The sequence below is a fragment of the Aspergillus fijiensis genome, assembly GCF_003184825.1.
Source record: "Aspergillus fijiensis CBS 313.89 unplaced genomic scaffold BO72scaffold_17, whole genome shotgun sequence".
Taxonomy (NCBI): Eukaryota; Fungi; Ascomycota; class Eurotiomycetes; order Eurotiales; family Aspergillaceae; genus Aspergillus; species Aspergillus fijiensis.
Genome location: NW_024468993.1, coordinates 61,183 through 74,325, shown reverse-complemented (window position 1 = coordinate 74,325; position 13,143 = coordinate 61,183). Strand labels below are relative to the sequence as shown.

At 49.9% G+C, this 13,143-nt stretch overlaps 4 protein-coding genes across 4 annotated transcripts; all 4 read right to left on the bottom strand.

The window, feature by feature from the left end:
- Positions 1–501: 501 nt before the first annotated feature.
- BO72DRAFT_71965 (uncharacterized protein) lies at positions 502–3,283 on the bottom strand. The gene has a single exon (XM_040950642.1). It carries the CDS (start codon positions 2,993–2,995, stop codon positions 749–751), a length of 2,247 nt encoding a protein of 748 aa, XP_040802373.1. The 5' UTR covers positions 2,996–3,283; the 3' UTR covers positions 502–748.
- Positions 3,284–4,246: 963 nt separating this feature from the next.
- Positions 4,247–5,464, bottom strand: BO72DRAFT_476658 (uncharacterized protein; the record flags this gene model as incomplete). Its single annotated transcript, XM_040947397.1, has 3 exons — positions 5,292–5,464; positions 5,006–5,242; positions 4,247–4,965 (listed from the first exon to the last, which is right to left on the bottom strand). Exons 1-3 carry the CDS (start codon positions 5,446–5,448, stop codon positions 4,247–4,249), a joined length of 1,113 nt encoding a protein of 370 aa, XP_040802372.1. The 5' UTR covers positions 5,449–5,464.
- A 584-nt stretch (positions 5,465–6,048) lies between these two features.
- Positions 6,049–8,137, bottom strand: BO72DRAFT_476657 (uncharacterized protein; the record flags this gene model as incomplete). Its single annotated transcript, XM_040947396.1, has 3 exons — positions 6,049–6,828; positions 6,865–7,112; positions 7,143–8,137. Coding segments are annotated over 3 exons (2,023 nt in total), but the record flags the coding sequence as incomplete, so codon positions are not given.
- A 1,033-nt stretch (positions 8,138–9,170) lies between these two features.
- On the bottom strand, positions 9,171–12,831 carry BO72DRAFT_467665 (putative C6 transcription factor; the record flags this gene model as incomplete). The annotated part of the gene is made up of 9 exons (XM_040946850.1): positions 9,171–9,886; positions 9,941–10,619; positions 10,668–10,768; positions 10,829–11,863; positions 11,907–11,955; positions 12,016–12,107; positions 12,182–12,514; positions 12,581–12,630; positions 12,716–12,831. The coding sequence occupies 9 exons, from the start codon at positions 12,829–12,831 to the stop codon at positions 9,171–9,173; spliced, it is 3,171 nt and encodes a 1,056-aa protein (XP_040802370.1).
- Positions 12,832–13,143: the final 312 nt, after the last annotated feature.

Here is a 13,143-nt window from a genome sequence, read left to right as displayed (position 1 = left end):
CCAGCTTTATAGATGCCATGATAGCGATTCACAGCGTCCGCTCGCCCGCCCGCCCACTGTGTATCTTGGACTAGATGTCAAGTCCAAGCCAAGGCAAGTAAGGGATCCTTCAATGCCTCAGCGTGAGTTCATGATGACCTGCCATATGCGGAGAGGGACTAGAGGGGTCTAACTCAAGGACCTAGAACTGAACGTAGAAGTAGAAGGGCCTGCTGGTTGGCCATGGTGAGATGCGAGATCCGCAAAGATTCATTCAGGAAAGCGCTGCAAGGCGTGCAGCAGTTCTCTTGACAAGAGCCTCCCTTTGGAGGTGTTGGGGTTAACCCGAGGGCAAAAGAGTAAAGAACTGGAAGATGATCGGCAGGCGGGAAGCCGAAATGAAATACCTTTATTGAATCCTATTCTTTATGGGTTCTCACTAGAACGAGTCATGCCAATCCCACTTATCACACCGCATGCCTAGCAGCCTGGCAATAATTGTCTAGATAATTGGATTGATCACACTTAAAGAGTAGGCTAGTTCACTATTTGACTTGACCAGGAATACGGCAAACACTAGATACAGTAACTACATGGGCTTAGAAAAAAATCTTGGAAGAGTCGAAAAGAAGCAAGTGGAAAACAGGAAAAGCTTGCAACAACCACAGGAATGATGAGCCAGAGTGCCTTACCGCACAAATCCATACATCAATCAATCTCATCTCAGTCATGAATCGCATTTCTACAATTACCATCATCGTAATCATCATCATATCATTTGTTTGCCCATCAATTGCTCCGTGATCGGGCTCAGACTATCCGGGGCTGGTGTCATCTCTTTGATCAAGGCAATCCGTCTTGTCGATGGCTGCACAACTGGGTAGAGAGACTGGGGCAATTGCTGTTGAGCCTGGGAGTGAGTGAGAAGACTTTTCGCCCGCGAGCTTGCATCCGACTCATGATGTGATCTGTCAGGTTCGGACATTGCAACCGGAGTGATTGCTTCAGACAAGGCAACAGCTTGAGAGCTCATGCTCACAGATTCTGAGATGTCACCCACACGGGTGGGAGTTATTTTAGCAACGGCCTCTAATGAAACAGTGGATTGAACGCTCTCGCCCACTGGCTCTGATATATCGCGTGCAGACACGAGCACCGGCTCAGCGACAGTCTCAGATATAGCGGGAGGGAGAACGCTCATGCTCGCTGGATCTGGAATGCTACTCACCGACAGAGGCGCTGTCTCAACGATGATCTCGCTGTTTGCGCTCTCGGTGGCTTGACTCACGCAGGCAATGGGAACGTTGCGAATGGTGCTATCAGCTTGACTGGCTGAAGTGACAGGCGGGTGCAGAGGTTCATGCTCCATGAAATCATGAGGAAATGGACGGAGAGCCGAAGGTTTCACTTGGGAGCCCGACTGGATGGCGAAAAATACCATCAGGATGCTCAGAATGGCAATGGCCACATTGCGCCGGTCGCTAGCCAACACGCGGACGTAATTGACCAACAGTGTTTGTATGTCGATATCATCATTCAACTGCGGAGAAAAAGACGGCTTCGGCGGTCGGCTTTCGACTGATGCAGGATTGTTGATAGCCGGAGGCGACTGTGTTTCGGTTCCGTCGAATGAGAAAGACCTCTGATCAGCTGTGATTGAACTTGAGGTCCGCGCATGCCGGGCCTGCGGGTGTGTGGGAATGACCGGATCGTTGCCGGGCACCTGCAGCTGCGGCACCTGCAGTTGGGGATCCAGTTGGCAGGAATAATAATCATCCCCCATGAGCCTCTTTTCCAGCTCCCTGCGGATCTCTGATGGCAGCCACAAGCCGACCTCAACGTCCACCTTCTCCATTTCCTTCCAAGCAGCAGCCCAAGCTCCAGCTCGCATCAGTCCATTGGCTGCAAACACCTTGATCTCCCATTTCCGCCCGGCATTGCCATGCCGGACCACATGACCGCCACAGTCGGGGCATGCCTCCCCTTCCTCTTCGTCTGTCGCGCTGTCCTCCTTCTCCAAACGGTCTTCCTTTTCTGACTCAGCTTCGTCATGTCCGATAAAGTGACCATGGTCGAAGCGCGGACGCTGCAGCTCCAGGCTCTCCAACAGCCGCTCCTCAAGCAAGTCATACAGATCCTCCGGATGCGAGATCAGGACGCCACGCTCACGGAGCACACCGGAGCCCACCTTCTCCTCTAACAGCTTCCATCGACGCCAGAAGACCGGGGGAAGCACCTCTCTGACGATCTTCTGGTTGTGAAAGGCCGCTGCGCCTGGGACTGGAAGCGATGGTGGTAGCAAGTTACAGTGCAACAGGACAAGCGGGTACTCGTCCTTGGCTTTCTGCTTGCTGGCCGCCGACCCTGTAGGTGAGTAGAACTGAGATTTCCGCAATGGCGACGAGCCCACCGAGCGCATAGAGGCGTCCGAGTAGCGCTGGTGGGCCGCCCGACGCTTGGGCGGGGTTAAGAAGGCATCATCGTCCCGCTCATCCTCGGTATGCATTTGCATTGCCTTGACCGAGCTTGGCTTCCTGAACGCAGCTTCCCTCAGCCGGGTCGCAGAGAGCGGCCGTAAGGTCGCATCTATCCTTCCATGCGCATGAATGCCATCATGACTGTCCCACGGATGAGAATGTCTGTGCCCAGGTGCTTTCACTCCCTCTGCCATGTTTGTGAACACCGATGGAGGTATCGACGATATCGAAGAGCGACTGGATTCTCCTGAGCTCATACAAGCCTGGTCCTCATCAAGGTATGCGCCGAGATTCTCACTGGAGTGGCGTGTCGACGATCCGTCAGATTGATATCCGTCACGAATCAGCATCTGTACGTCTCCCATGAGAAAACTGCCATCGTCATGATGGTCGAACTCTTGCGAAATGGCTCGATTTGCTGGGGAGGTGGAACCCGGGGAGTGCGCGATATCGTAAGGAGCTGAAGAGAGGCGTAGTGATTCCTCGTCTGGGAGGTCTGCGTAGTCAGTAAATTGACTGCCATTAGGATGGTTCTCCATTGATGACCTTGGCGGGTCAGAGGTCCAAAAAGAAAAAGAAAAAAAAAAGCAAATGCAGGAACTGGAATGTGAAAGGATAAGAGAAATGGTATCCCACTTGTTATCGGAGCACCAGTAAGATTCAGCACAGTTTGCCCAATAGTTATAGTTCAAAGATTCCGGGGATTGTGGATTCGTGAAACAGCCGCAGCCTAGGTATTCCGTCACTTCAAATCCAGATCTATCACAGAAGATGCCTCTAATGTGAGAAGTCAAGGATACATGATTGCGATTGTTATTTCAAAAGAGTCGCCTGCATGATGTTGATCCTCATCAGTCGGTGTGTTGTTAGTTGACGCTTGACCGCCTGGTTGTGCAGGGCAACCACTAACTAGATCGAGTTACTAGATAGACTAACTAACTTACTAGTAGTAACTTAGGCGGTTTAGGTTAGTTATAGTTAGACCACTAGACTTCTGTCATCAGGTTTGCTGCTTCTGACTGTTCCACTACCATCATCAATAATAACTCCGTGCTTCAATGACTTCAACCCTTTTGTCTCTCTCCTCTATCCCAACTCTCCTGTAGAAAATGCCGCCCCGCAATAATGCTATATATCTATGAACTGAGTTCACTACCAGGCGTGAACAAATATTATGCTCAAGTATGACCCATAAACTGAAACTTTACTTCTCCTGAGCCCAAGGTTTTGAACCGAACCTCTCAACCCCCTGGTTGCCCCCGCAGCAACCTCGATGGCAAACCAAGGATAGCTGTTTACTGACATCGGAGACTAGTAATCTTATCAAGCAATCTGGATACGTACCCAGAGCGACATAAGTAACTTCCAATGTGATAGGGATTCCGATCTTATCAATCAACCAATCAATCAGATTAAGGCGTAGGTACCGATCCTCTTACCCTCTATTGGGTATTTCCAACGGAAAAACATCCTCAGCAAATCGCCGTTTGCATACTCCGTACATGGGCCTGAGATAGTCTCAAGCTGCGGCCCACTCATCAGTATTATCAATACAAATCGACTCGTGTATTCTCTAGCGTCATGTATGTCCAGCTACTTTACGTGGCATCTTATCACATTCAATATTGTGCCTTGTCAACTGGTTAATATGGGAGATGCTTTACGCTGAGTTGACTTGCGCTGACTGCCCGAGTAGTATTACTGGTGGATAAAAGTCGATTGGAATAACAAGATCTCTGTTCAAACCTAAAGACTCACTATTGATCATATTCTTCAAACCTGAAATTCCATTAGGTCTTGGCGGAGCTGTCAAACCCATATCCTTTGAAACTCGTCGCGCCGATATGCTGTAGTAACGGCGGAACCACAGCCCAGCGCGTCCAGCCCTGGCTGTCCGCAATCGTTTCAACCATCATATCAACCAACCAGTCAGTCGTCAAGTCAGTCTGCTCAAGAAAGCGGGGTACCATCGCTCGGTGGAAAACAAGACCCTGCGAACAACATCCGTATTTGTTCATTTCATGGACTCCAGGGGCAATGGGCCACATTGTTTGCCGGCCGGAAACGAAGAAAAGAAGAATCGCACCGGGTATAAGCAGGGACGATGCAAGCCAGATGGCACTGGTCGGGAACCGACGGAGCTGCGTTGTGAACACTCGTGCCTTGAAGACAACCATTGTCCCTGTAAGTAACGCCCAGAGAATGAAGGACCACGCCAGGTATTGCGGCCATTCTTCCGAATTCCAGCCTAGGAGGCCATCGACGTAGAACAGGCGGAGATAAATCCACTCTTGACCTTGACGTGCAGCCTTCTCATGCACTGTGTCCAGAGCTTGCAAGGCAGATGGAAACCAGCCATTCACTGCCAGGGTATCATCTTCTATCATCACGACATAGTCGGCACCGGTCTCATAGCAGTCCTTCATCAAGGTTGTGAAGTCGTAGATGGTCTTGTTCCGGTACCAGCCACCTTCCTCCCACGCTCGTAGCTGTCCGAAGTCGGGGTCATCTTGCGAATACGTTAACAGACGATCGGGTAGCGTTTCCACCCAACTTCTCGGAGAAGATGGGGTGCTCTTTCGGGTCAGTGTTGCCAACACGAAGGTATAAACGCATCATGTTTCTTTCGGTCTCAGTGAGTCCATCCAGGAGAGACGCCACTGTCAAGCCAACATATTGATCACCCCTTCGACGAACCGTTACTATTCCCACGCACACCGCTGGGGGCCCCTGGTGTTCTCTCGTCGGAGACGCTAAGCTGCTGGCGGAGGCAAGAAATGCCTCTGCTTGGGCAATTCGTTTGGAGTTTGGACGAATATCGTTTCTGATAGGCACGGCTGGGGTCGAAGAACAAAGACGTGGGATCGCGATAGCTCGAGCTATGGTAGTAGCCAAGGAAGACGAGACATAAGATGAGATAAATGCAGCCTATGATGCTAACCGCGGAGAAAGAGAGTCGGCCGAGCTGATGATACAGCGGTGTGTTAGCCATTCGTGCTGCCCATAGAGAACGAATAGTTTGATGATGGAAGGGATGAAGTAGAGAGGGCCAGTGTAGGGACAATAAGAGTGGGTCCGTGCACAAAGCGACATGGCTAGTGCGTATTGTCAATTTCGAGCTAAACTGTAAGGTTGGACTGCTCGTAAATACATTACAATAGTTACCGCCCAACGCTTTGTCCCTTCGCCCTGTAGTTACACGTTTCATTCGGAAATTTCGGATACTCAAGTTGAAATCAGACATACAGGGTCTTTTTGACAGGACGCGCCGGGCCTCCTGAGTGGAGTGTGCTCTGTGGAGTCCCCATGCCAAGAGTCCAACAGATGCAGCCAATGTCTTCTACAATCTACCTAGTACCTACAGGTACAGCCATAGCACACACTCAAAGGATGTATTTCAAGCGTACGAGCGCTCAGGTTGCACGCGAGCTGTTGTCACCTTCGCCACGCGACGACTGTCAAAGACCAACCACTCAGTAGAATGTGATAAACCCCAAATACTATCCTGTGTAGATGGTGAGGTGTTCCTGCTTGTATGATGCTGACTATGCCGTGTGGACGAGTGATTGAGCAAGCTGGTATGCAGGTCAACTTACTCAGTCCCAGAAGAATCGCCGCGGAGTTCAGCAGAGGGCGTGTGCGCTTTGAAGACTAGTTCAATGCGGTCTTGTCCACAGGAGTCAGAAGCCTTCGCCACACGAATCCTTGCTAGGTGAGCGTAGGTCTTCGAGCTCTTTATTTCTCCTCCAGTATTTGTTAGAACTTCAGACGCTGGCGGTGAATTTTGCGCCAGAGCAATGAGCTCACCGACTGAACTACAGCTACCCGGCGTGTGTCTTTTAAGGATGAGGTAGATGATGTGACCAATAGCAATCGCCAGGTGAGCAATGAGGACTGACATGGCGAGAGTACCAGAAAGAGAGCCCTGAAGTGAAAAGCCGCTTATCTTGAATTCTGCTGTGATCGTCACTGATTCGCTGGGGGTGGAGGCGGTGGTAGTCGAAGGTTGAATCGCCACTCTGTCTTCGATGAACACTTGATGGCTTCTCGTTCGGCTGATGCCATCTAGAATGACACTGCAGACAATGGCCTCTACTAGAGAGACGCTCTGCCAGCTGGAAATATCGTTGACAAGCCAACCATCGAGAGTTATCTCATCGGCCTTTGCATCAGTTGCCAAGCCTGCAATTGAAAAGATGCTTTCGATGGTCGATAGTCGCCAAGTGCTGGCAGTATCAGTTACTGTAAGGGGGCTTGGAGGAGTCAATAACTTGAGCCACTCATCACCGAATGCAACTCGGCCATTGATTGCGCTGTAAGAAGTCGGATTCCATGCGGGAGAACGATCGTCATACTGGATATTCCACGGATACTAGCCGGTCTAGAAAGTGTACTTGTCAGTGAAGACCGTTGCAGGAAACCACCCAGCCTGTACTGTACAACCGATTGCTATTCTAGAGACGCTACCCCCCTTAGTGGCTTTCCAGGGGGTCTGGAATAGTCCCCCAATGCTAGCAGCACCAAATCTGGGCGGAAGATGAACCCATTGAAATGACAGGTGGCCATTCGGAGTGGAATTAAGACTATCCACGTCGAGTGGTAGGCTATCGGCAAAGTCAAACCGACCATGTATTGAAGGAAAATACACTGTGGTGTCTGAGGCTCGTAGCTTTTGTGGCGCTGTACAACGGGCGACAGTGATAGCATGTTTGAAGGTAACCGAAGCAGTACGATCATCAATTTGACTCTGCGAAAGACCTTTCTGTACACTGAAGGCCCGCCACCAATCTTCCGCAAGCCGCTGTAGCATCACCACGGTTGCTGCGTGCGGCTGTATCAGCGATATTCTTCTATTTGGCTCTTGCTGAATGTCCCCCAGTGAATATAGAGGTGGGATTAGAGACAAGGGACTGGAGACTGGCCAGTAAAACCGAGACCCGGAAAGTTCCTTTGCATAGGAGCGGACATTCTGGGTTTGGAAAGTGGTGCTGTTCATCGTCACCCAGTGAGTCCACAACGAGAGAAATCCACCCGCCGGGCAGAATCCCAGAAGAGTCGAGTTTTGCTCACTGCAGAGTTGTTCGAGGTCTGGGATCTCTTTCGACAAGTCAGCAGGCCAATAATCGCTCTCTGATCCGTTCAAGAAGAACTCAGTATCTCCGGGGTTCCAGGGTTGTGATTTTGGAACAAGGAGAACAGCACTCGCTGGCCCAGCAAGAGTAGCTAGCAGGCCTGCCACGACCACAAGACTTATCAGTGCAGCCTTGCGTGATCTCTCGCCGTGAATAGCCACATATCTTAAACCACCACAAAATTTTCTGGAGAAAAAATATCCGAAGTTGTTGAACGCAAGCCCTGATCCCAAGAGACCCAAGGGAAGGCCACGGCCGAAGAGCAATTCATGGCGGACACAGAGTAGAACAGTTACACTCAAGCTTGCAACGATCATTATCTCATGAGCTTTGGCAGCCAACTGGAAGAGTGCCAGGTTTATAGTCTCGGATGGGAATGGAGACATCATGTCCGCTCCTAGATATGTGCCCTTGATGTTCAGTCCAATAACTGTAGATGACACGGCAATGGGAAGGAGGTGTATCGCGCAACGTTGAAGCGCGGCAAGTATAGATCGCGTTATGACGACTTTGGGAGGTTCTTGCTGACTAGGTGACAATGTGTTCATGATGGATGAAGGGATATTTGCCGTCATCTTTTCTTGAAGCACCACTCAAATAAGCGGCATGCCCGGACTAGCCAAGTTGACAGACTTAGGTGTGATTGAAGCTCACGATGCGAGATGGGATAAGATGTCTCCAGGAAATGCGGAAAGAGGAGATGAAAAGCAAAATTAGGCAATTGAATACTCAGCACCCTGAGCAGGCCAGCTCCCTAATCCTTGTCGACTAGGCAAGAATGACACGGGGTGTCTCATATAGGTCATGATGGATCACTCTCATATCTCTGGTCGGTGGCAGTCCGTAAGATTCGATTTGGCAAATGGCACAGAGCGGTGTCAATATTAGGTTCTCGATGTTGTCAGTATGGTTTCTGCTCACTATGCTCTTCGTGTTGTTTAAACACTGTTTCAGCGTTAGTCAGAGAATAATTCAATGTCGATATTTGCCCTTTGACGCAGTAAGCTTCCAGCACACTTGGGCAACGCTGTACTCTATCTCGGTACAATAGCCTACTTTGAGACTCGCGTATGACGAAGACAGACTGAAATGGATATATCAAATCAGTTGCAGGGAAAAGGCAGAAAGAGATTCATGGTAGCGAATGTACAGGTATATGTCACTTAAACAAGCACCCACATGAGAGAGGGGGGAAAGAAGAATAGAAGGAGAAGACTAAAGAAATAAGAAACTTGAAGAATAACATAAAACAAACTCCAGTCCGCTGAATCGATAAACATTAAATGGCCCCAATCAGGCATCAAAATTGACCAAAGCATGATTTACAAATAAGCCCAATACTGAGAAATCTCTAGATCAAACAGGTCATATGCTGGTATTCAATGCTTGTCGCTGAAGATATACAGACCATACAAGGAGAAGTATAAGCGCCTATTCGAACCCTATACCTGCTCCATAGCAATCTTTCTTGTTGTGGTATTTATAACGGAATCGAATCTTAATCTCTGAAGTGGGTAGAAACAGGCCAGACCGTGTGTAAACGGGTATAGACATCGTAGGGATCGTATGGTACGATAACAGGCTAATGTGGTCGAGGGGTTTCGTCATCCGGACTCAGCATGCCCGGATAATTCTGATTATCGCCAAAGTAATTGAGGACGTCCTGTGGAAGATATTCAAGCCATGGAAGTATCTCACCGCTGAACGCGAAGGGAAGCTGATCATTTTGCTGGAGCATAGCCATATCAACGTCTTGGCTCTCGATAAACACATTTCCAGCATGAGGTTCGGCATCAGAATGCAGTCCAACGCTGTGCGCAATTAGGTGCCCGCTCCCTGTATGAGCGTCACTCACAGTAGAAGGGATGTTATAATTATAGACTTGGGCGTGACCCTCAAGCCCACATGCAGCAGAAGGCATTTGATGATTGAAAGCCGACCGTGAATTAGGTAGACGGGAGGTCGAACCGGGATAAGTCGTATTCAAACCAAGGAGAAGGTTAGCATCAGAAGTGGTAACTCTGCCGGAGGATGCCAGGTGTGAATATTGCGCAGTTGTAGAGGCCATTGATGGCCCCGGAGTCGCTTTTGTGCTCCGGGATGACTCTGTGGCCTGTGAGTATGAGTACGAAGTCCCACCACCATCAGGTTGAACAAGTATATGGGGGTAGCTATGGCTATATTGAGATGAATATGTCGGCTTTTCCGGGATAGGTTCTGTCTGTGCAGGCATCTGATAAAGAAGGCTTAGATTCGGCTGCGAAGAATTTGTCGCACCAGTAAGAGCCCATCCAATAGCTCGAAGACAGTCAGCTCACACTGAGGTAGGGAGAAGCAAGTGATGAACCCTACCTTGACTCGGATCTATTTTGGGCGACCGCCTTCCTTCTGCTGGTGTATCTGAGCCCGGGGCTGATGGGTCAGCACCCACCGTATCATCAGACGATTGCGTCCGTCGCCACGGTTGTGCCGCGAGTGGCTGGACAGAAGATAGCCCAGCAGTACTTTCCATCTCTTCCACAGTATACAAAAGTGGATCCACGATCCCTTTGGCCTTTTGGTCTAAGACCGTTAGAATGTACCTTGTACCTTCCCAATAGGTCTCAAGCGCCTTCAATGCTTTGTAACATCTCTGGTAATTCTCTTTCGCAGCGGATGCGAGAAGAATGTGCTTAGCGGTAGGTTTTCGTTCAGAGCCGGTGGCCGGATCCATGCTGGGCATTACAAATCCACTGGATTGGTTTGTCAGAAGCGGTTGGATGGGAGGCGAACACGACCTCGATGATGGCGAGGAGTAATAAGCACTTTCCATCAGAAAAGCGCATGCAGCAATGTACATCGGCTGGCTCGTGAAAGGATTGCCAATAAAACTCTTTCCGTCAACAAGCTCTGAAAAAGAGAGGATGTCAGCAATGGTTTTGGCTGAGGACATCGACAATTCCCGGCTGTTCGGATATAGATGCTGAATTGTCCCTCCAAATGAATGAAGGAGCGTCGGCTGATGCAGCAAGACTATCAGGGTATGAAACCACTGGTCTGTGTCAATAGGAGTTCTCATGGGAAAGGAGGCCAAGCATACGAAATGTAAAAGTATGAAATTTGTTCCTTCTTTCGCCTTGACATATGCTTGAAAGTTTGCGGCGTTGAAGTGGAGCCTGGGTGATAGGCGTTGGTATATTCCTGGTTCATAACCATGATTAGCTGTTGCGTGGTGAAAACTCGAGTCTGAGATATCATTACCTGTCAGGTCGCTTTCCATGCCGGCCAGCACCTTCAGTGTGTCCGATGTTACATGCTTGACATCCTGAATCCCATTGATGAGGTCTGTCACTCTGCCGTACAAGTGAATGATGCGGATAAGTGGAGGGAATGGTGCAGGCCAACCATTCGGCAGCCTGGATTCGGATTGAAGAGGGAAACAGAGTTCAATCTCTTCATCACGCAAGGTAACAGGCCTTCCGGTACCAGATGAGATCACTCGATCGAGAAAGAAAATGCTCCAAAAAGAATCCACTCGTTCACGTTCCGAAGCACGTCGACCTTCCGCGTCGCGCGGCTGGCCCCTTAGTGTTGGGGAAGGTTGCGGTTCATCATACTGATCGTCTCTCAACTTTCCAGCTTGTCCAGTCAGCACAGCATTTGGAGTTACCCCACTCTGACCATAATTGTATTCCAGACCCTGGACTTTCTGCATCCCAAGATCCTGCGCCATCCTGATGGATATTCCCAAGTACATCCAGAGACCGCTATCATGATTCGATCCGAATTCCTCGTAAGCTAGTAAGAGGCATGCTTGCACAACGGAGATAGTAGGACAAGAGAGTGAATCGACCAGAGCACTCATCGCTCTATGAGCGAATGGCCGACCGCGGTTTGATTTCTTCATATCCACTGCTGGTTCGGATCCATCTATCGAAGGTGCCTGAGGCGGACTCAGGAGCGGATGGAGAGAAAAACGAGCAGATAACGCACAGATCGCGTCCACCAGCATTGTATCGACCTTCTTGTCTTTCAGGTCGCGTAGAAACCTGTCTCGTTGTAGAAAAGGAAAGCTGCACCCTAGATGCACGAAAAACAGATCGCAAAGATGCATCACGAGATTGCTAACAGGAAGGGTATCATCGCGATCATAGAACGGAATAGTGTTGTAGTCACGGCTGTCGCGGGTATCAGGCATACCGCTCACATTGTTGATGCCATGATTGGGAAATCTGGGACTTCGTAATGGTGATAGGGACTCTGTATGTGCAGTATTAGTACGTGAGCGGCCAGTATCTTGTGGCACACAAAAGCGTATGGCAAACGAAATTATGCAGACCTGATGATAATGAGGCATTGCTCTTGCGAGAACCTCTGACTTGGACAACCTGCAAGCACAAAATCAGTATCGCGACCATTCCAGCGCCCTTTATTGGTGGGATTCAAACCATCTGCTTGAAGCCGGGAACTATAGCGGTTGGCCCAAAATACCTGAAATAAGGGACATGTGTGCGAGCGCTTGAACTTAGAGAAGTGCGACCTAGACAGATGAGACATGGTAAGCACCGAGCAATCACCATTTATGAATCACGGTTGGAACTATCTATCACATACTGCTCTCTGGACTTTCTGCTAAGGTCTGCTGCTCAGGCTCTTTCGTTGTTTGGGAAGATATGTCTCTGACAGATGAGGCCTCTTTCACTTCCGACGGTATGGGCTCCGCTACAGGCCTGTCATTGCGTTCGACAGGAGGCACGGTAGCTCGACCGGGAGGATCTGGGGAACGAGTTTCGACTTTCAGAGCCACGCGCGAAGTATTCTCGCTAGAGATCGATAAAGGTGCGACTGTCGCGGCTCGAGCACTGGAATCAGATTGTGATCGGGCATGTGTTGTTGGCTCGCTGTACCCTTGGCATACATGATTGTAGTCGGAGCAAGTCTTGCACACTTACATACCCAAATGCGACCTGTTAGTGGTGGGTTACAGCCTCAAGGATCTTGGCTCCTTCTCACCTGGTTGTTCACCCGAGCATCGTATCTTGCGCTTGCGACATGTTAAGCACCTTAAGGGTATCCCAGCCACCCGTCAGTGAATAATTTCCAGCCAGTAAGAGAGGATAGAACTAAGCAGTTTGCAGTAGGACTTACGCCGCGTTGACACGCCGCCGCTTTGTCTGAGGTTGACCGTCTGTCGACACAAAGCGAATTTGTCGCGGAGGGGGAACATTATTACCGCCGTTCTTCTGAGAAGAAATATGGCTCATTGCGAGCAAGTGGTCATCCGGCGTCACGACACATTGGGCACCTGATGGTTTATTCTGAAAGCTCTATGGCGATCGATCGTACCCGCAGATGATGCGCAGGGGGATCGTAGACCGGGAGTATAGAAGTCACGGAGAGGGACAAAGAGGGAGATTCCTGGACGAAAGCACTGAACGGAAGGGAACATCCATGGACAGGCGCTATTTCGAATGTGACTGGTGCAAGTTCATCGCAGGAGCCCAAGCGGGCGAGTGGCCGAGATTAACGAGAGGAGGCAGGATCGAGTGCTCTTTCAGTCGATAACAACAAATGCG

What these genes read in the sequence shown, in the direction of transcription:
- BO72DRAFT_71965 (XM_040950642.1), bottom strand. Translation starts at nt 2,995, where the DNA reads ATGGAGAACCATCCTAATGGCAGTCAATTTACTGACTACGCAGACCTC.